This window comes from Eulemur rufifrons, chromosome 9, assembly GCF_041146395.1.
Source record: "Eulemur rufifrons isolate Redbay chromosome 9, OSU_ERuf_1, whole genome shotgun sequence".
NCBI classification, from domain to species: domain Eukaryota; kingdom Metazoa; phylum Chordata; class Mammalia; order Primates; family Lemuridae; genus Eulemur; species Eulemur rufifrons.
In genome coordinates, this window is record NC_090991.1 from 33,837,609 (window position 1) to 33,857,768 (window position 20,160).

At 48.1% G+C, this 20,160-nt stretch overlaps 2 protein-coding genes across 5 annotated transcripts in view; both read left to right on the plus strand.

Annotated features, from left to right (window-relative positions):
* FAM117A (family with sequence similarity 117 member A) overlaps nt 1-2,171 on the plus strand; it is a 43,699-nt gene extending 41,528 nt beyond the window's left edge. For all 3 annotated transcript variants that reach the window (XM_069481238.1, XM_069481239.1, XM_069481240.1), the window contains one exon: nt 931-2,171. In XM_069481238.1, coding sequence (XP_069337339.1) covers nt 931-1,231 — 301 coding nt within the window. In that variant the 3' untranslated portion in view covers nt 1,232-2,171. The remainder of the gene's footprint in view (nt 1-930) is intronic.
* Nucleotides 2,172-4,866: 2,695 nt separating this feature from the next.
* Nucleotides 4,867-11,820, plus strand: SLC35B1 (solute carrier family 35 member B1). Of its 2 annotated transcripts, none has more exons than XM_069481241.1 (9): nt 4,867-5,099; nt 5,807-5,910; nt 6,496-6,626; nt 6,908-6,938; nt 7,533-7,690; nt 8,651-8,777; nt 9,512-9,618; nt 9,800-9,953; nt 10,442-11,820. In XM_069481241.1, the coding sequence occupies exons 1-9, from the start codon at nt 4,888-4,890 to the stop codon at nt 10,492-10,494; spliced, it is 1,077 nt and encodes a 358-aa protein (XP_069337342.1). In that variant the 5' UTR covers nt 4,867-4,887; the 3' UTR covers nt 10,495-11,820. The 2 variants fall into 2 exon arrangements, with proteins under 2 accessions (XP_069337342.1, XP_069337343.1); XM_069481242.1 differs by having other exon boundaries at nt 6,521-6,626.
* The last annotated feature ends 8,340 nt before the right edge of the window (nt 11,821-20,160 follow it).

Below are 20,160 nucleotides of genomic sequence, written 5' to 3' on the forward strand. Positions count from 1 at the left end.
CAAACTCCTGAGCTCAAGCGATCCTCCTGTCTCAGCCTCCCAAGTAGCTGGGACTACAGGCATGTGCCACCATGCCCGGCTAATTTTTTCTATATATATTTTTAGCTGTCCATATAATTTCTTTCTATTTTTAGTAGAGATGGGGGTCTCGCTCTTGCTCAGGCTGGTCTCGAACACCTGAGCTCAAACGATCCTTCCACCTCGGCCTCCCAGAGTGCTAGGATTACAGGCGTGAATGGACCTTCTGATAAACTGCCTTTCTCACAGTTGGTGCTGTCCTTTCCTCCTGGCCAAAGTTTTGAAAATCATACCTTTCAAATGTGCTCAAGAATTAGATTCTTTAGGTCCACAGGTTTCAACAGGGGATATTTTTTTACCCCAAGGGGACATTTGGCAATATCAAGAGACATTTTTTAGTTGCTATATTGCGTAGAGGCCAGGGATACTGTTAAATGATCCATAGGACAGTACCCCCATCCCTACCCTGCAACAAAGAATTATCTAGCTCAAAATGTCAATAGTGCTAAGGCTGAGAAACCCTGCTTTAAAGTCACTTTGCCTTGATCTCTGCTTTCGGGCAAGTGGTCTGCCCCCAAAATAGTAATACCCTTCACTGATGAAATCTTTCAAATGAAAAGATCCTTCGTCTCCTGGAATCACATTGTCAGGAAGTTCTCCTTCCTGTCTAGCTTCAATCCTCCCTATTTCTAGCTGAATTGTATTTCCTGTTGTGTAGCCTATTTTTTAAAAAATGGAGAGCTGAGGGGCCTGGAGACTGTAGCCTTTTATTTTTTGGTCAAGTTACTGCCCTGTTTGAACAGAGATCCAGCTCCCCCGCTCCCCTGAGGCCGTGACATCTCTTACCCTCTCTCACCGGCTGTTTCTCTGTGTGTGTACGTGTGTGTCTGTGTGTCTCTCTCCATCTTCCAGGTCCCCAGGTCCTGACCTGGCCTTCCTGACTTCCTGTCCTGACAAGAACAAAGTCCATTTCAACCCGACCGGCTCGGCCTTCTGCCCCGTCAGCTTGATGAAGCCCCTTTTCCCCAGCATGGGCTTCATCTTCCGAAACTGCCCCTCAAGCCCGGGCTCTCCCCTTCCCCCCGCCAGCCCCAGGCCACCACCTCGGAAGGATCCAGAGGCTTCCAAGACCTCCCCGCTGCCATTCGAGCCATGGCAGCGCACCCCACCATCAGAAGAGCCTGTGCTCTTCCAGAGCTCCCTGGTGGTCTGAGGGTACCACCCCCCACACTTAACCATGGAGACCAGTGCCTTGGTGGCAGGCCCCTCCCTAGCTCCCCTGCGATGGGAGATAGGGGAGCCCTTCCCTCTCGGCCTTTGAGCACTTTCAGTTATTGTGTCAAAGCCCCAGGTCCTCTTCTTGATGGGCACCAGCCCCTCGGAATGTGAGGGGACCCGCCTTCTCCACTAGCAGCTGGGCAGCTCACAACTCACACCTGTGTACCTGCCACTTCCCTCACTTGGTGGAACACTCACCCAGAAGGTCCTGAATCTCCCACCCCTGGGTGTGAATCCAAATGACTGTATAGGAGACCCTTGTTTTTGTCGCAGAGTAAGCTGGCCGTGACCAAAGGAGAGGCGGGGGGATGCCACAGATTTCCTTCCCTCTCCTCCTCCACAGTCACAGAAGAGGAGACCAGAAGACAGATCCCCCGTCCTCTCAGCCCCATCCCCATGCCTCCCTCTCACTGGAGGAGCTGACCAAAGCAGCCCTGAAGGGCCATCACACTTGACCAATTCAGCTGCTGGCAGAGGGGGGGAACCAAGCATTTTCCCAAGTGGCATTTTCATCTCGCTTTCACCCTGACTAAAGATTGTCTTAAGCAGCAGCCCAGCCTGCCCAGCCCAGGTGGGTGGTGAGGGGGAGAGCCGGCATTCCTCCAGGTGGCAGATGACAGCTCTGCACCCCCCACCTGCCCCGGGGCCAGGCTGGATTAGAAAAATGCCTATTTTTCTTGTATCGATGTAGAAACTCTATTTTCTCCCAAAGACACTATTTTTGCAGCTGTTTGAAGTTTGTATATTTTCCGTACTGCAGAGCTTACACAAATTGAAGAAGAATGTTAATGTTCGAGTTTTCTTATCTTGTGTTTAGAGGTTGTTTTTTGCAGATCTTGGTGTTAATAGACCAAATAAATAAGTATTCCCAGCAACGTGAGGTTCTGTTAAATATCTGGGGTAGGAGGAGTTGGGTGGAGATTGAGGGGATTATGTTGATCACTTCATCCTTGTCTTCAAGGAGCCTTTAGTTAACACATCTGGTTGTTATATGGATGGACACAGAGTTCCTGTCCTCTGGACACCATGCTTGAACACTTTACATGGGCATATACACAGCAGACTCATGAAAAGGCTGTCCAGAATGAAGAGTGTGGTGTGTCCTGGAGGTAGGATGAGGGAGCCATTGGGGAAGTTACCCATTCTTGTGAGTCTGAGAAAGCTCCCTGGGGAAAGTGGATTTCATCTTATTTATTTATTTTTGAGACAGGTCTTACTCTTTTGCCCAGGCTGGAGTGCACTGGTCCCATCATAGCTTACTGCAACCTCAAACTCCTGTCCCAGCTTAAGTAATCCTCCTGCCTCAACCTCCTGAGTAGCTGGGACTATAGGCATGCGTCACGAGGTCCCACTAATTTTTAAATTTTTTGTAGAGACAGTCTCACTATGTTGCCCAGGCCTCTCTTGAACCCCTGGCCTCAAAGGAGCCTCTGGCTTGGCCTCCCAAAGTGCTGGGATTATAGGCGTGATCTACCATGCCTGGCCCAGAGTGGATTTCAGAGAGGAAAACAGGGTGACCAAAGGGAGACAATTTGACATGGTGGGTGTTCCTTGCTCTGGCAAGGAGAACAAGATCAGGGAATAACATTCAGACTGAACCTCTTTGCACAGTTTTAGGGAAGCTTTGGCTCCTTTTGGATAGTCTTCCCATCTCAGAGAGTACCCACAACAGAGGGTACAGCCTTGGAGGGTACAAAGACACTGTCCTTGTCCTTTTGCAGCCTCTCAGCTTTATAGTGCTCTACCTGTAAGAGCTTTGGGGAAAATGGGAAAAACCATCCCAACATTTTATTCTAATGGTGCTTTGGAATTTCCAAAGCATTTTCACAAAAGACACATTATCCCCATTGTTTGGCAGCACAAACACCCAAACCAGGCTATCCTAACCACCATTCATTGGTTTGGTAAACACCAGATAGGGCATTAAGTGCTTTACATAAAATGTCATTGAAATATGACAGCCACCCAATGAGAGAAATGTGGTAAGTCTCACTGTATAATGAGGGAAGGACAAAAAGGTTGAATAACTTTCCCCAAAAGACACAGATACGAAGTGGGGGGAGCCACAATTGGAAACCTGATCATTTGAATCCAGTGCCCATGTTTCTAACCGCAGCAGTCTCCTTCTTATTGTATTCCCATTAATTTCACATGAGGAAATCCGACTCAGGGGACAAGGGAATTGTCTGAGATCCCAGCTGGTAAAGAGGCAGAGCTGGGACTGGAACCCAGGTCTCTCACCCCAGCTGCTGTTTGGTGCCCTAGCATCACGGGCTGATTCAGTACCGTAAGCCACTGGGCAAGAGAGCAAATGGTGGGGATCCCCTTCCCCACTAATACAAAGGAGACAGTGGGCTGGGGACAGACCCTATCTTCTATCCCTTACCCTTCCCCCTGAAAGATGTCTGGCTTGCCCCCAAAGCCTTAGTGAGTCAGGCCAGGAGTGATGGGTGTGGTGCTGCCCAGAGTTTCCTTCCTTTGCCTGAGGCTGTGCCAAAGCAGCAGGCTGCTGTAAGAGAAAGAGCCTCTACCAAGATAGCAGCCCAGAGTCCACCAGGCGGGCTGAGATTTGGGCCAGTTATTAAGTGGGGGGCTGGGGATGGTAGTGGGAAGACCCAGGCTCAGTCTTGCACTGGCAATTTTGGATGAGTCCAGTGAGGAGCTCACTAACCAGAATGATTCCGGAGAGCTGCCAAAGGCTTGCTCCATTGTCGATGAGTTGTTAAGACCTTGAAGAAAATGCACTTCAATAAATTTCCATTTCCACCTCCAGGATGTGAGGAAATAAGATCAGAGTTGAGAAGGAATAATGACTAAAATATAATACCTTAAACTTGCACAGCACACTTTGCAGTTTATAAAACACTTTCACAAATCTCAGCTCATTTGCTCCTCAAAACAGTCTAGAGGCGACAAAGTGGCTATTACTAATTATCCCTAGTTTACAGACTGGGAAAACTGTGGCTCAGAACGTAGGTGACACGGGAAGGTTACCCTACTACCTTTAAGTGAACTAGCAGAGGCTTACTGTGCCACTCACCCCCTTGAAAGCCTAGTAATGTGCCCTGCTGTCAAAGCCAGGCCTCCAACGCTCTTCTCGTAGAGCAGGTAGAGTCGCTGACGCCGGGCAGTCTCTAGAGGGCGCTGAGGCTGCAGTAGGAGTTTCTCGGCGTTAGGACCCAGCAGAAGCCTGGCCGCCTGCCGGGAAAAAGACTATTTGATTTGCTTTGCCTGTCGCACCGCCTCCTTCCCCGCCCACCTGTCTGTCTTCGTACCGCGCAGCCAATTGGTGACCTCCACATTCTTATACGTCATCACTTTACGCCCGGGCATCTCCTAGGCCACATATCGAGCTCCGGGTTGCAGTCGCCCTCGGAGTTGCCTGACTGGAAAAAATTTCGAGGGCAAGAAATTACCCTTAAGACAGCTGGCTCCTCTCACCCCCAGGGATGGAACCAAGGTCCCAACGTGGGTTTTCTTTCCTAGAAGGGTTGCTGGGTTCTGAGGAGTTTCCCTCTCTGCAGCCCTGAGCTGGCAGTTGTGGCAGAGAACTGCTGGGCTTTGCTGAGCAGCGGTCGCAATGCAGCTCCTATGAGGCCCCTGCCGCCGGTCGGCGATGTCCGGCTGGAGCTGTCTCCTCCGCCGCCGCTGCCGCTGCCGGCTGTGAGCGGGTCTCCAGTCAGCTCGTCCGGTCGTCTCATGGCCTCTAGCAGCTCCCTGGTGCCCGACCGGCTGCGCCTGCCACTCTGCTTCCTGGGCGTCTTTGTCTGCTATTTCTACTATGGGATCCTGCAGGAAAAGATGTGAGCAACCCCCATGGCGGGAACGCACTACCCCCCGCACCCCCAATCCAGTCCTCTTTCCCCATCCTGTGGCACGTTCCTTGGGCCTTCTGCCCCTGGACCTGGGCTTTCATTTTTCTTCCCTCCTGATTCTCTTGCCTTCCCAGAAACCTGCTACCTTTGCCCAGAATTCCAAAACGCCAGAGTTGGTATTTGGATTTTCGGGACCTGGTTGTTTTACTTCCCTTAGCTGGATTTTGTTTGTTTGTTTTTGTTTTTTGTTTTGCCCTGTTGGTTGTAAAGGCCTGGATTTTACAGGCTGAGACTTCTACCACCAGATGGTCCTAAGTTGGCTCTTCTTTGGAAGTTCCAGATGCTTGCAAACAGCCTGTTCTTTCACCCTCAGCCTCTCTGCTGTAACCCAAATACCTTCTTCTCCTCTTGCCTGGGGTATCTCATTTCGCCAACTACTTTATCGTGTTTCCTCTAGCCCCATCCTTTATGGATATTCTCTCTCTAGGCTGTGGGATTAGTAGGCTGGGATGTCTAGTTTCTAGATCCAATAAAATCAGCTCCTCTTTAGATGAGCCTAACGGTCCTTACAGACTCTCCCTACATCCAAAAAGGCAAGATAATTTCCAAGCTTTCAGTGGCTGTGGACATACTAGATAACATTGAGTGAAACACACTAATTTCTCTTTTCTCTTTCTCATGCATTTCATTCTTAGAACAAGAGGAAAGTATGGAGAGGGAGCCAAGCAGGAGACGTTCACTTTTGCCTTAACTTTGGTCTTTATCCAATGTGTGATCAATGCTGTGTTTGCCAAGATCTGTGAGTACCTAGATAATAATTTATTGTATGTACAACCCCCTCTGTATCCTGGATGTTAGGCATTGATTAAAGCTTAAGTTCTAACTTACAGTTTCCATCCCCGTTAGTACTCACACAGCTTCTCTGTGCAGTCTATAAAACTAATGATTTTGAAATAGGATAAAATAATATTTCTTTAAATTATACCAACTTCTGAGTCAGAAATGTGCAGACAATGGGTCTTTGTGTTCCAAATCACCACTGAGAACACTTAAAACATTCTTTTCTTTCCCTTTGATGTTCCTTTATGTGTCAGCTTCAAGCATGCTTTGAGCTTGCTCTCTTTGTTCCCTGGGCACTAGCAGCAGGGCTAACTTTTCCCTTGAACTGATTGAGGCCCCCACTTCCACCCTGCATGTGGTCTAGTGTTAGGCTTAGGTGCAATTGGATAGTTAAATAATTTTCAGAGATTTCCCATTCTAAAAAGACAGAAATAGCTTATGTCTTATTTCATAGACAAGTTCCTTTCATGTGGCTTCATCTTTGCTTAGTGGTCCATCCTAGCCCCACCAGGTTTCTCTTGTATGTTTTTTTGTCTTCTCCCAGTGATCCAGTTTTTTGACACTGCCAGGGTGGATCGAACTCGGAGCTGGCTCTATGCTGCCTGTTCTGTCTCCTATGTGGGTGCCATGGTCTCCAGCAACTCAGCACTACAGTTTGTCAACTACCCAACTCAGGTGAAACCTCAGGGTGGGATGAGGGTTGGCTCAGAAATTATTTAAAAGGACTAAGGGTTTTTTCCTCAGGTCTGTGACTCCTAGGAGAGCGTGTTTGAGAAATTCAGAGTGTTTAGAACCATAGAGCTGGGGTTTAGAGGTTGTGGGTTGGGCCATGATAGGGCTGCTTTCTGAGGCTGAGGTCCCTGGTGTAGACCCTACTCATCTTAATCAAGACAGTACTTAGCACTGTACCTGGCACATCACAGATGCTCAGAAATATTTGCCAAATTTAATTTCAGGTCCTCGGTAAATCCTGCAAGCCAATCCCAGGTAAGCAAAGAAGATGGTCTTCCTCTTCTGTCCTCACTTTTCCTGTAGTAAGCGTACTCTTTTGCTAGAGCTTTGTGTCCCTGTGGGCTTCTTCATCCCATCATAGCTATCTCCAGGGACTTTTATTCCAGCCCTTGCCCCTGTCTGTCCTCTCATCTTTGTCACTTCCTGTGGTGTGCATAGGTTGGTAATCCTTAATGGAAGTTAGAGACTGACCTAGTCTGTGTTACAAGGTCAGTCATTTCATCGTCCCATGTGTTTACAATGTCATTAGACACCCTAAATCCCATTTTGATCATCAATTTCTTTCTCTCAGCCTCTTATCCTTCCTCATTGTTCCCCACCCTTACCCTATTCCTTCCTGGACCTTTCACCTTTGTTCTCTACCTTTTCCCTATCTTACACTCTGTGCTATCCTATTGCCCAATCATTTTTATCTAGTTACCAGCCTGGCACCCTCCTCTTGTCCTCTATAGGCCTTCCTTCTCAGACATTCTTTTCTCCCTGAGTCTTTCCTTAGCTCCTGGGAGAAGGGTATTGGGGTCATCAGTGCCTGTGGGTGCTTAAATTTTCTATTTTGTTTTTTCCCTCCAGTCATGCTCCTTGGGGTGACCCTCTTGAGGAAGAAATACCCACTGGCCAAGTACTTGTGTGTGTTGCTAATTGTGGCTGGAGTGGCCCTTTTCATGTACAAACCCAAGAAAGTAGTTGGGATGGAAGAACGCACAGTCGGCTATGGAGAGCTACTCCTGGTATGTGATCCTGTTGGGGAAGGCAGCCTTTTCCAACAAACTTAGCCAAAGGAGAGTCCATCTAGGCAGGCTGAAGTCTAGTTATATGTCTCGAGGGAGGTTGTGGTGCTCCTTGCCTCCCAATTCTGGTCTTTGCTGCAGGGCCCCTGGCTCTGCTGAGGCCATGGTGGGAAACCCAAAATATTTTAACTATAGCTCAGCTCTTCTTTTGGGGAAGAAATAAGTCTGAGACCTGTGTCTAAATCCTGGTGTGAGGTGACAGAGACCTGAGAGCAAAGAGGGAGGAGCAGTGTATCTCTCACTGTGGCTTCCCAAGAAATCTGGAAGCCAGAGTTAAAAATCATACAGAAGTAGCTACTGCTTATGTCTTAGGCACTGTTCTAAGTGTTTTACATATTATTTGACTAATTTTTACAACCATAATCCCGTAACATGGGTAGTATTATCTCTATTTCACAGATGAAGAACCTGAGGCACAGAGAGGTTAAGTGACTTGCCCACAGTCACAGGGCTATTTAAGTGGCAGTCAGGATTCCAATCCGGACAGTCTGACCACAGAATCCAGTTTCTGGAGTACTGTACTCCAAGCTAGGAAGCTAACCGTCTGGGACTAGCTTTCCCTTCGCCAGCTTTAATGGCAGAATGTGTACAGCTCACCATAGCCTGTTGTGGTGTGGGCCCTTGCACATCAGCTTCAAGTCATTATGTAGGGAAGCAGTAGGCTTTCTGCTCTACTCTGATTACAGACTCATTGTGTGGCTCAGTTAGCCTGTCAGTTCAGTGCCTGGGGGGAGGAGGGAGCTAGCATGGTCTCTCCCCACCCTCTACCAGTGACCAAATGACTCCATCTTAAGGCAACAGCTTTCTGAGGAGCCTGAGAATGAGGCTCCCTGTGTTCTGGGTTAGGAAGGGCCCCGTTGGTCGGCCACCTCACAGCAGGACGCTCCCATTCTTTCCCAGCTGTTGTCTCTGACCCTGGATGGACTAACAGGTGTTTCCCAGGACCACATGCGGGCTCATTACCAAACAGGCTCCAACCACATGATGTTGAACGTCAACCTTTGGTCAACATTGCTGCTGGGCGCCGGTAAGGAGCAGTTCTGCTGTTCTTTCCATGTGTCACCAGAGGGCAAACTTGCCCTCATACAGTTGGTCCCTGTAGCGGCCAGTTGTCCTTCTGTCCAATCCCTGTGAAACCTTCCTGGAAAAACTTGCACCGGCAGGATGTGCTTGCTGCTTATTACTAACACGGTGAGGGGTCGACCTGTGTCAGGGATCATGGGAAGATGCACAGTTGTAAACACATGGGGATACCTGGGAACTTTCCCTCTCATGAGGGAAATGAGACACAGGCATAGCGCTCACTCACAGGAAAGAGACTTGCCTCATACACTGAATACAGCTCAAACATAAATGCATTTGTTTTGAAATCAGCACTTCATAACTTTTCAAATCTGGGCACAGGTAGAAAGTGTTTTTGGTACAGCACACTGGGGTTAATGGAGGAGCTGCTGCTGCCTGGAGGCGATGTTGAGCTGGGGATGTATGCGCCAGCACCTCCACAACATCTGAGGGTCTCTGCTTTCAGTCTCTTTGGTAGAAGTAACTCATTAACTTTCAAGCCTTTCTCCCAAAATTGAGTAGTTTCTCTACTCAGAGAAAAATGAGAAGGCTGTATGATAAGACAATACAAACCCACTCCATATATTTTCCCATGCTCCGCCCTCCTTCACAGTATGTTAACAGGCCGTGTGCTGGAGTGTTTCGGGGATGGTATGGGCACACAAGATGTGCCATTTGTCTCCTGACATTTCTTCTCAGGGATCCTATTCACTGGGGAGTTCTGGGAGTTCTTGAGCTTTGCTGAGCGGTACCCTTCCATCATCTATAACATCCTGCTCTTCGGCCTGACTAGTGCCCTGGGTCAGGTGAGTGCTTGAGAGGGGATGGTTTGGCTTCCCCACTGTGGCAGCTGGTTCCCTAAGAAACACTGACCTGGCTGGAAGAAGCGGGGTGGCAAGATGAACCCTGGTGCCTGTTACAGACTTTAGACCTCATGGCAGTTACCTGAGAACCAGCCTAACTCCACCTTTCTCTGTCTCTCTCTAGAACTTCATCTTCATGACAGTTGTTTATTTCGGTCCCCTGACCTGCTCCATCATCACCACAACTCGAAAGTTCTTCACCATCTTGGCCTCTGTGATCCTCTTCGCCAACCCCATCAGCTCCATGCAGTGGGTGGGCACTGTGCTTGTGTTCCTGGGTAAGTTCCATTCAGAGCAGGTGTCTTTCTGGGCCACACTGGGACACACAGAGAGAGAGAGAGAGAGAGAGAGAGTGCGCGCTTTTGAAAGAGAAAAGGAAGGATTATTTCTAATCCAGCCTTCCTAATGCACATTTCATCTTAGGGATTCCCTTCCAATGACCTGCATTTCCCCAGACTTTGAGCAGGACAGAATTATTATGCTTATTCCCTATGAGCTTATGTGGCTAGAGATGAGTTTTGTATGCGTGTGTGTGTGTGTGTGTGTGTGTGTGTAATAAGCAGTATCTTGGTGGTTTTCTTTTATTTGATCCCATTCTGTTATCTCTGAGGATGCTATATAAAACCACTGTTCTGAAGTTTATTTTATTCAAAGCCTCAGTTTTGGAGAACCAAGCCTGACTACCCCCGTCCCCCACCCTCCACCCCATCATTGGTAGGTTTCATTCCCCCCAATAAAGCTAAGCCCATTTTCTCCCTTGTCATAGGTCTTGGTCTTGATGCCAAGTTTGGGAAAGGAGCCAAGAAGACATCCCACTAGGAAGAGAGAGAGACTACCTCCACCTCGAGAATATTTAAGTTATTGTCTCAAACAGTGACATCTCTTGGGAAAAGGGACTTCTTAGGAGTAAGGATCTGAGTTCCAGTCTTTTTTAAAAAACAACAACAAAAAAAAACAAACAAAAAAAGAAAAACAAAGGAAGAAAAATCACATATTCTTAAAAAAAAAAGCACCAGTTGGATTTTAACAAGACAGAGTTGGCAGTTTTTTTTCTCGATGCCCTGGAGCACAGTCTGTGGCAAATAAAGAGAGAAGGAAGAGGCAGAGCTTGATGCTCAGCACCCAAGCTGCTTCCCTCGCAGGTGTGGTTAACTTGGTTGGGTGGGTAATTCCCCCCAGAGCTTGTGCGGTAGAGGGAGGAACTTCAAGAGGTCATATATTGTGCCAGCAGCCTCCGTTCCAGTGGGCGAGACTCTACATATGCTAAGGCAGGTGGCTGTCGGTCAGAACCAGACAATGTAAAAATCACTTTATTTCTTTAAGCTCTCGTGGGCAAATACTTCATAAAAAACTGAAGATATGTTTTGTCCTTAAATGTTTCTTGAAGTTGGGGTAAAAAGCCAGCGCCTCTGAGCCTGCTCTGTTTTCCCTTTTCCCCACTACCTCTTCTTTAGCCAAGGCTTGAGCAAGACCAGAGTGGAGACCCAGTGCATATCACACGAGCAGCTTTGGAAGGTCTGTGCATGTACTTTTCCCAATCCTCTCCCTCCATCTCCCCGTCTGTTCTCGGTCTACCTCATCCCTTCCTTGGGAGGCTGGATTAATCCCTCCTATTCCCCTGCCTCCTTCAGCTGCTAAAGCGTTGCAGTCTTCTGCCATCCGGCTGTGCCAAAGTGTCACCACGCCAGCCTCTGCTTGTTGAAAGGGATGCTGGCGGAAGACACGGTGGCTGAATCCTGGCACTGCCGCTGTCGAGTTGTCTGGGTGGCAACAGGGGGAAAAGGCGGAGCATGGAGCAGAGCCACCTGCCCATTGCTGCCTTCAGAGTTGGAAATCGCAATCCTCCAAGGACCAAACTTTACACATGAAAGTGCATTTCCACCAGCTGCAACTTTCCCTCCATCTGTTCAGCAGCCCCAGCCCCTTGGCTCTCCAGATGGGAGCCCGGCCTCCTTCCTGAACGGCTGCCTTGCCACCCCCCCTCCCAGCCTTTCAAGCCCTGCCTCACTTGCACTCATCTCGCTCTCTAGGGGCCTAGATGTCACTGCAGCCCTGCCCCCAAAGGCCCCTCTCATTTTGAACTCCTTGAGAGGAGAGGCTTTAAGTACATCTAGCTAAACTTCCTTCCTTTCTCCACCCCCTCCCCTTCTCTTCTCTTTTCATCTTGAAAGTTGTATTAGTTAGCTTCTCTGCTAGATTTACAGTTCTTCCCAACTGTCTTCTGTGGATTGGTTAGGTGATTAGAGCATGTTCCCAGGGCCGGGGACCTACAAGCAATCGTCATCTGGGCCCATTGTTTTAAGAAGAGACATCTTCCCAGCTGTCAGACCAATTTGCTCTACCTCTTCCCCTTGCCGTTCCCAATTGGCTGTCTCAAAAATGCCTAGTACTAGCCATCATGACCTAGACAGAGTTTTCCACAGCTCAGCATGGCTCTCACCTGATACTAGAGAAACGGCTTGTAGAGCAAGCCTACCCTACCAGTAGTGGGCTGGGAGCCCAGTTCTGGTGTATGTGTTCAGTTCCCGGTCCATTCGTCTAACATTTATTTCCTTTTGGGTGCCACATTCTGGAAATGCCGGAAGTTCAAAGTTATGTAGGAGTCGCACTTATCCTTTAGGCGGTTCACAGTCTGGTAGGGAGATGTAACAACAAATCATTGCATCTCAGAAATGCCGGGATCACAACGAAGGAAGGTGTCCGGGCAAGGTGAGGCTTGACCTGGAGAGCGTAGGAAGATGAAAGTAGTAGGAGATGAAGCTTTGGCTCCGCTGCCAAGCAGGAACAGGGGTTTTAAACTGCCTCACTGCTCTCCCTTTCACCGTGTGCTCCTGCTCCGTCAGTTCATTGAGAGCACATGACAGGAGAGCGGCTTTTATGTGTGGTGTTTTGTTCAACTCCAAGATATCGGAAAATGTTTTGTAAGCTGCCAGCGTGTTCGGGGTGGCGTGTGTACCTGCAGGATCAGGATCACAGGGACTGAGAGTGCCAAATTTGACTAAAGTTAGTAACACTGTTAGCTTATAATGGGGCTGATAAATGTGAAATACCAGACAAGTTCAAACACAAGTGGTGTTGAGCACCAACCCTGGGCGGCCTGATGCCTCAGGTTTCTAAAGATCAAAGGACTTTCGTCTGCTGTTAATTCTCAGCTATGTGGAGGAAGGAGGGAACCAGCACGCGAATTTCCCCAGACAGTGTTTTCAGTTTGGGGTGTATCGTACTTATGTCTACTTCGGTCAAAACATCAGGTCCGCCTTGTCTGCTGTTTGTGCGCAGGCTCGTGTTAAAACGAGTTTTCATTTCCTGTGCACCTCTTCATCTACGGCAAGGGTAGTGACCTGCAAATGTTATTTGGGGTACAGTCATAGGGAAAGTTATTCTGGAGTTAAACATTGTTTTTAAAAGGACTTAAAGTGGTAGGAATTAAACGTTAACTGGGTAATCTACCAAGTGTGGTATTTAGGAACGGATGACGTGTTTTCTCACAGCCCTGCAACACCCTTGTGAAAAGTACAAACATCTGTACTTTTTAGAGATGGAAAGACCTAAGTGAGGAAGGTTAGGTGACCTGCAGAAGGTCCCTAGATACGTTTCTGAGACATGAACTAGGACTCAAGGTTCCCTGAGTTCTAGTTGCGTCTTGGACCTGTACCCTCTGAAGGAGGAAAGTGAAGCTCCCCAGGAGGCCCGTTGCTTCTGCCATCTGGCCCTGCTTGTCAGTAGAACAGTTTGCACGTTTTATGAGTAGTACTGGTCATTTTCCCCAGATGCCCTGGCAAAGAAATTGTTCCAGGTCTCTGTGGGATCATTCATCTCTTCCCACCAAAAACACACCAGCTGTCTTTCGGAACAGTAATCTCATGTATTTATAGAGCTCCTTCTTCCCCAGAGCTCTTTAGTACATGGCATTTTATCCTTAGAACGCTCCTAGGAGGAGGTTAGGCTAGAAACCAGTCTCCCCATGTTTGGAATGGGGAGCCTGAAACCCACCAAAGTGCATCAGCTGAAGGTCACACAACTCTGAGAGGGTGGGAGCCAGAAGTGGGCCTCCCATTTCACTTCAACCATCAGAAATCAGGGAGCTCTAACCCTCCGTGAGCTAAGCCAGTGGTTCCCAGCTGTTTGGATTTTCTGGAAATTCCCAGTAGAATTCCCAAATAATTTGAGAGACAGATATGAGTATGCTGACTTAATTATTTCAAGTAAGGACATTTTTAAAAAACCTGTTAAATAATTATCACCATTATGGTTTTAGAAAAGGACATTTGAACCCAAAAAATTTTAGGAAAAGCTATCCACTTCAGAATAAAGGACGCTTCCAAAGAAATTATAATTGGAAATCATACATTGTATTAATAAGGTCAAATAATTTTTTAATGGCAGAAAATGGTCAACATAAAATGTTATTCTATAATACATTATAGGGTATACCACTATAATTGTTTGCCTGACACAACTTGGTCGGTTTGGGGCCTATATTCCACAACGCAGTCCAGTATAGCTGGAATGTCACGTAAGCATGCTGAGAAAAATGGAAGCAAACCACAATGAGATTTTCTATAATTTAGAATGTTCTGGCCGGGCGCGGTGGCTCACACCTGTAATCCTAGCACTCTGGGAGGCCGAGGTGGGCGGATCATTTGAGCTCAGGAGTTCGAGACCAGTCTGAGCAAGAGCGAGACCCCACCTCTACTAAAAATAGAAAGAAATTATATGGACAGCTAAAAATACATATAGAAAAAATTAGCCGGGCATGGTGGCGCATGCCTGTAGTCCCAGCTACTCGGGAGGCTGAGACAGGAGGATCGCTTGAGCTCAGGAGTTTGAGGTTGCTGTGAGCTAGGCTGACGCCACGGCACTCACTCTAGCCTGGGCAACAGAGTGAGACTCTGTCTCAAAAAAAAAAAAAAAAAAAAAAAGAATGTTCTGAGAAAGCCCCAAACCAACATCTCCTGGCCTTGGCCTCTTCTGCCTTCCCTCTATAGGGCTTGGAGGACAGCAGGCTATCAAGGCTCAGAGGGCTTGCTAGAAAGGGCTGCAAGAAGGAGATTCTGGGCACACTGCTGAGACATGTCCCTACCATATTCAGACCATGGCTTTGGTCACCCAGCCGAGAGCATCCAGAATATATTCTGGAGGGTTGCCACCAACCGGTTAAAGTCAGTTCTGCCAGGCATGGCCCTCAGAGTGGGAGCTTAAAAGTGGGAAGGGGAACCGAGGGGCTGGGACAAAGACTGGCTTCATTCTGTGCCTTCCACTCAGCTGAGGCCCAAGTCCACCAGGGCTGCTGGTGGGTTTTTTGTCTGAATAGGCCTGACCCCCTGTGATTTCTGGAAGAGGTGGAAAAGGGAAGTGATTCAAGGCGTTTGCCAAGGGGCAGGATGGTATGTTTCTTCCTGGTCACTTCTGTGTTTTGTCATGGTGTGTGGGTGGCGAGAGCTAACAACAGAAGCACCATGTTTCAGCTTAGGTTCTGACCAGACGCCATTTCCTCCTACTCAGGATCCTAGAACTGCCACGTTCAGACGATAGCCCTACAGGGAATGTGTAACTGTTACATGTAGGCTGGGGACTCCCTGAAATTTTATGTGAAAGTGTGTGTGTGTGTGTGTGTGTGCGCGCGCATACATGTGAGAGAGAGAGAGAGAGAGAGAGAGAGAGAGACGTGAAGCTGGTAGGTTCGTTTTTTTGTAAAAATGGTTCGCAACTCTCTTCAGATTCACAAAGGGATCCATACACAGGATCCACCATAATCTTGGGACTCATTTAATTAAAAGTGATTTCCCAAATAGAGTTGTAGAACTTGGAACCACTACAAAATATGAGAAAGCATCGTTTCCAGCTCTGCTTAGGGGGAGGGATGAGGTCGAGGTTGCACAGATACCCAAGGTGAGTAACCTGTCCAATTTCATTGCTGGTTTTTTCCTAGACCCTCCATACAGTATCTAGAGTTATCAGATTTAACAAATAAAAATACAGGATGCCTGCCTAAATTTGAATTTCAGATAAATAACACATAACTTTTTGGTGTAAGTATATCCCTGGATTCAAATTTAGCCCGCCTTCTGTATTTTATCTGGAAACATGTGGCATTAGACATTATCGCAAATGTTCTCATGGCCTTTCTCGTCCTAGAAAAAGGAAGGCACACTCAGATACATCACTTGCAGTTCTGAGCAGAAGGCTTCCAGGGTTTTTTTTTTTTTCAGGGCCAAAAATTGTATAATTTCCCTGATGGCCCAGGGAAGGTGCAAGCCCAGACTTAGTCAGCAGGGGGCATCATTCTCTTAAAATAGATTCCCAGGCGAGTTTCAGGGGCTTCAGAAAGGGGAAGGGGGGCATTGAATTGAAGGTTGTATTTGCTGCTTCTGTCTTCCCTGTGGAGCTCACTTCTCCCACCCTGCCACCTGCCAGAGCTATTTCAGTGCAACAGGAATCTGATCCTGTCACTCCACTCCTTAAATCACTTCCAAGATTCCACAGTTACCTTCTTAATTCGGCATAAAAAGCCCGTCAGGATCCCACCGGAGCCTATTTTCTCTCCTTCCACTCCTGCGACTTACACCCTACTTGATCCCACCCACCTCACACTCCCAGCACCCCCATTCACCAGGAACTATTTGCGGTTTCCCTGTATGCTATTTACTGTCACGCGTTTGTGCCCAAAGTTCCTTCTGCTTGGAATTCCCTCTTCCATTTGGCACTTGTAGCAACTCTACTCATTCAACATTTTTCACAAATATGTCTTGAGTCTGACCGCATACAAGATGTGCTGGAGATACTGTGGAGAAGGCCAACTAGAGCCCTTCGCCTGTGACTGTCACAATGGGGCAGGGGGCGGGAGGGGCAATAAGCAAGTAAACAAATAAACAAGGCACTTGGGCTAAGTTCAAGGGCTAACTGAGCTGCCTTCCTCAGGTAGAGTTGACGATTCCTTCCTTTGGGTCCTCTGATGGGTTTTCATTTTAAGGGTCCTAAATTCTAAGACCTGCACAATCACTGCAGGGAACACAGATGAATGAAGCATGCTAGTTTAGGTCAATAGGAAGGGGCTTGGGTGCAGCCTGTGAAAAACCGAGAGTGCATGCCCCAGCTAAAGGGTGCCCTGCCTTTTCACCTCCTCTCAATTGTGTGGCCAAATGTGTTACTTCGAGAGAAGGTGGGAATCCTGATTTTTACGTGAACTCTGCCAATTTTCTGAATTCTTTGCCTATTTAAGCATACCTGCAGGTCCAATTTGGCCTAGGGCCACCCATTTACCACTCACCATATTGCAACACTTATATCATTGCTTTGCATCTGATTAGTATTTATTTGTATTTTCTCCCCCCACCCCCAAATGTATCTTTGTATCTTTAGCCCCTAACATAGTGACTGGCATGTGGTAGGTGTCCAATAAATGTTTGTGGAAGGGAGGAAAGGAAGGAGGAAGGGAGGAGACAACAGGGGAACAACAATTTGTTAATGAAAATTCTTATTGCTACAGCTCTGGACATGAGACAGGTGGAACAAGAAAGCCTGACACTGAATTTATTGCTGAGTGTGAGTGCGTGCATGTGAGTGTGAGTTCCATGTTAGCAGGTGTGACAGCCGGGAAATATGTCTAAGAATCATCAGCTCCTTTCTTGGTGGGCTCCCAAGCTATCCCTCCTCATTCTTGGAGGATGAGGGGGAGGAGAAGAATGCAGGGCTCAGGGTGGACTTCCTGGCTTCCTTCCAGGACCTGTAGCTGCTGGCATAGAGATCAGAAAGAGCTTACACAGGCTTTTGGCACCAATGATGCATCCTCAGGGGAAGGTGCCTGGCAGCTGCTGCCACCCACCACCCACCCACCAGAGTGCCCACTGCATAGCAAGCAGTTGTGTGGGTCAGAGTAAAAGCCTTTCTTTTGCTTTTCCAAAATGAAATAATCAAAGTGACTCTTTTGCCCTGCGTTGGGGAAGGAGACTTATGAGAGATCAAAACTCCCAAGCTTAAGAGAAGGGCGGGGGTGACTTAGCCTTCCCATCTTGGGCCCTAGAGGCAGAGCAGGCGCTTACTTGACCGCCAGAGCAGGCTGCTGATTTCTGCTAATGGCATGCTCTCCTTTCATCAGCAGAGGATGCTGCCTCACGCCCACGTGGAGTAACCCGTATGCATTCTTGCTGCCCTAGTGAATAAGGACATATCTTTGGAAAATAAGACATCTCAAACTTAGAAAATATATTTTATCTGATTTTTCAGGAGAAATAACTAGATTATTCAGGAATCAGAGCCTCCATCTTGGCCCTGAAATCTCTTATGAGGCTTGGAAGATGCGATTTTCTGAATGGGACAGAGTAGAGAGTGTAGGGGCAGCCTTAGTGGGTTCCAGTCACTCGTTGAGCTGAACTATGGAAATTTGTGTCCCATGATTCTCTGGTGAGAGGTACCTTGAAAGTCAAAGCCACCCCCAGTGTCCATGGTGCCTTGTGCTCCCTACCCAGCACTTGGCCAGCCAGAAGCTTTGAAGCAAGGCTTTCCAGGAAGCAATCTCTCCCACAGGCAATGCTGACTCAGCCCAGACTCCAACTTCCAAGTCTGGTTCCTATCCCAGAGTGGCTGACAAAGGCAGAGGGACAGAAGGGGGCTGTGATCCTGGACTGCAGGTGTGTGTTTCCAGCAGGGGGAGTATAGGGAGTTGAGTAGACAGCAGGGCATGGACCCTGAGTTGTTTAGGGTCCCTTTTGCTAAGGGAAGAGAGAGAGAAAAATCAATAGTGGCTCAAGTCCCCTAGGTTCCAGCATCCTCTGACAAAACCTATCTTTCCTAAATTTCCAGGAGCAGGGATGGTGGCAAAGTCGGTGCCTGGAATCAGGGAGTGAGAACATTCGTTCAGATCTTTCCCAGCTCTCATTTCTAATCCGCACATCCGGATTTCTAGTCACATCCGAGGGTGTGACTGACCATCTCTCTGGGGACACCACCTGACTCTCTAACGCCCTCTCTCCCCAATTTACCCTACTTGGATTTAAGGGGAAATGTACGCTCCCTCTCTCTTCCCCTTCTCTGAAACCATCTGTGATCCCTTCCATCCCTGCAGGGCTTCCTGCTTCCCTCCCCCGCCACCCTCCCTGCCTGTGGTCCTTTACTGTCTTTTTCTTCTCTCCATATTCCTCCCTCCTTTCTCTCTCTCTTCCTCTCTCCTGCTCTCACTGTCTGTGGAGAATCCTTCTGAATCCTTTCCTCAGCAGAGGCCCTCAACTTGCTCCCTAGCCCTGCTGGGTTACTCTCTTCTTTTTTTGTAGCTTCTGTCCAATTATCTCTCTGGCCAGGCTTGTTGGGAGCCCTCCCCACTGGCCACCCTGCCTCCTTCCTTCCATCCTCCAAGATTAATTTCCACTTGGAGAGGGGGGTGGGAAGCCAGTTTGAATAAACTGGGAGATGTTTGGCAATCCGCTCAGTGTCGTGCTCTGAGGGCCCCAGCAGAGTTAAGAGAGTCCTAGGGAAGATGACACCATTGCACAGACCATTAAGGGCTGCAGGATCTAATTTTAACGAATGTGAGATCAAAAGCTTTTTAGAGTCAGCCAGTCCTTAAAAACAAGGCCCAATGATGGCGAGGAACTGAGGCCCTTGCCACAGAAAAACAAAGCTGTGACTCAAAGGCATCACGAAGATGCTTCCTTGCTCATCCACGTTCCTGAGTTTAATGTCTTTGGCTTGGGAATTAACTTTGAGGCTTTCCAACATAGATAAAAATAGAGCTCATAAATGCCATCACTGGTACTTTCCGATAAGGTGGCCTTTTAAGGGAAGACTGGGCTCCCTGCAGAAGGTCTGAGTCAAGGAGACTGTTGGATGTGTGTTCGGGGTTCTCACAGGCTGCTCACCAGCCTGTGGCCAAACGGGATGCAGGAAGAGGAAGCTGCTGGAGGCTTCTGTGCCTGAAACTCTAGGAACCCAGTTCTTGAAAGGAATGTTTATTTCACTCATTCATTCATTTATTCATTTCACAAGCATTTATCTGAATGCCTATTATGTGCTAGGAATGCTGCTTGGCACTGGGAACACAACAGAGAAAAGGAAAAGGAAATCCCCACCCCCAAGGCTCTTATGGTTTAGTGAGGAGCACAGGGAGGGAGTCAGGCAACTGAGACACAGGGCACAATCCAGGCAGGGTGCGGTGGAAGGGGAAATTTGGGAGGACCTAGCTCAGGGCTGTGAGACACTTGCACAGCTTCCTGGAGGAACATATGGATAAACTGAAGCCTGAAGAATCAGCCGAGAATTAACAAGGGGAAGGAGGGTGGGGGGCAGGGAAAGGTGCAAAGAAGACTGTTCTGGGACCAGGGAACAGCATGTGTGAAAAGAGAATGTGTTTACTCAGGGAGTTGAAAGTACTTCTGCGTATCACTGGAAATCATATTGCCAAGCGGGATGGGGAGGGTGAGACAGCACCTAGAGACAAAAGCACAGGTCACTGGTAAAGGGCCCTTCGCCTCTATTTAGGAGTTTGGACTT

Excerpts from the sequence above, each read along its gene's own strand:
- SLC35B1 (XM_069481241.1), top strand. The coding sequence starts at position 4,888 with ATGAGGCCCCTGCCGCCGGTCGGCGATGTCCGGCTGGAGCTGTCTCCT. Across the intron at positions 5,911-6,495 it reads TGCTGTGTTTGCCAAGATCT|TGATCCAGTTTTTTGACACT; the intron begins GTGAGTACCTAG and ends GTCTTCTCCCAG. Across the intron at positions 9,954-10,441 it reads CACTGTGCTTGTGTTCCTGG|GTCTTGGTCTTGATGCCAAG; the intron begins GTAAGTTCCATT and ends CCCTTGTCATAG.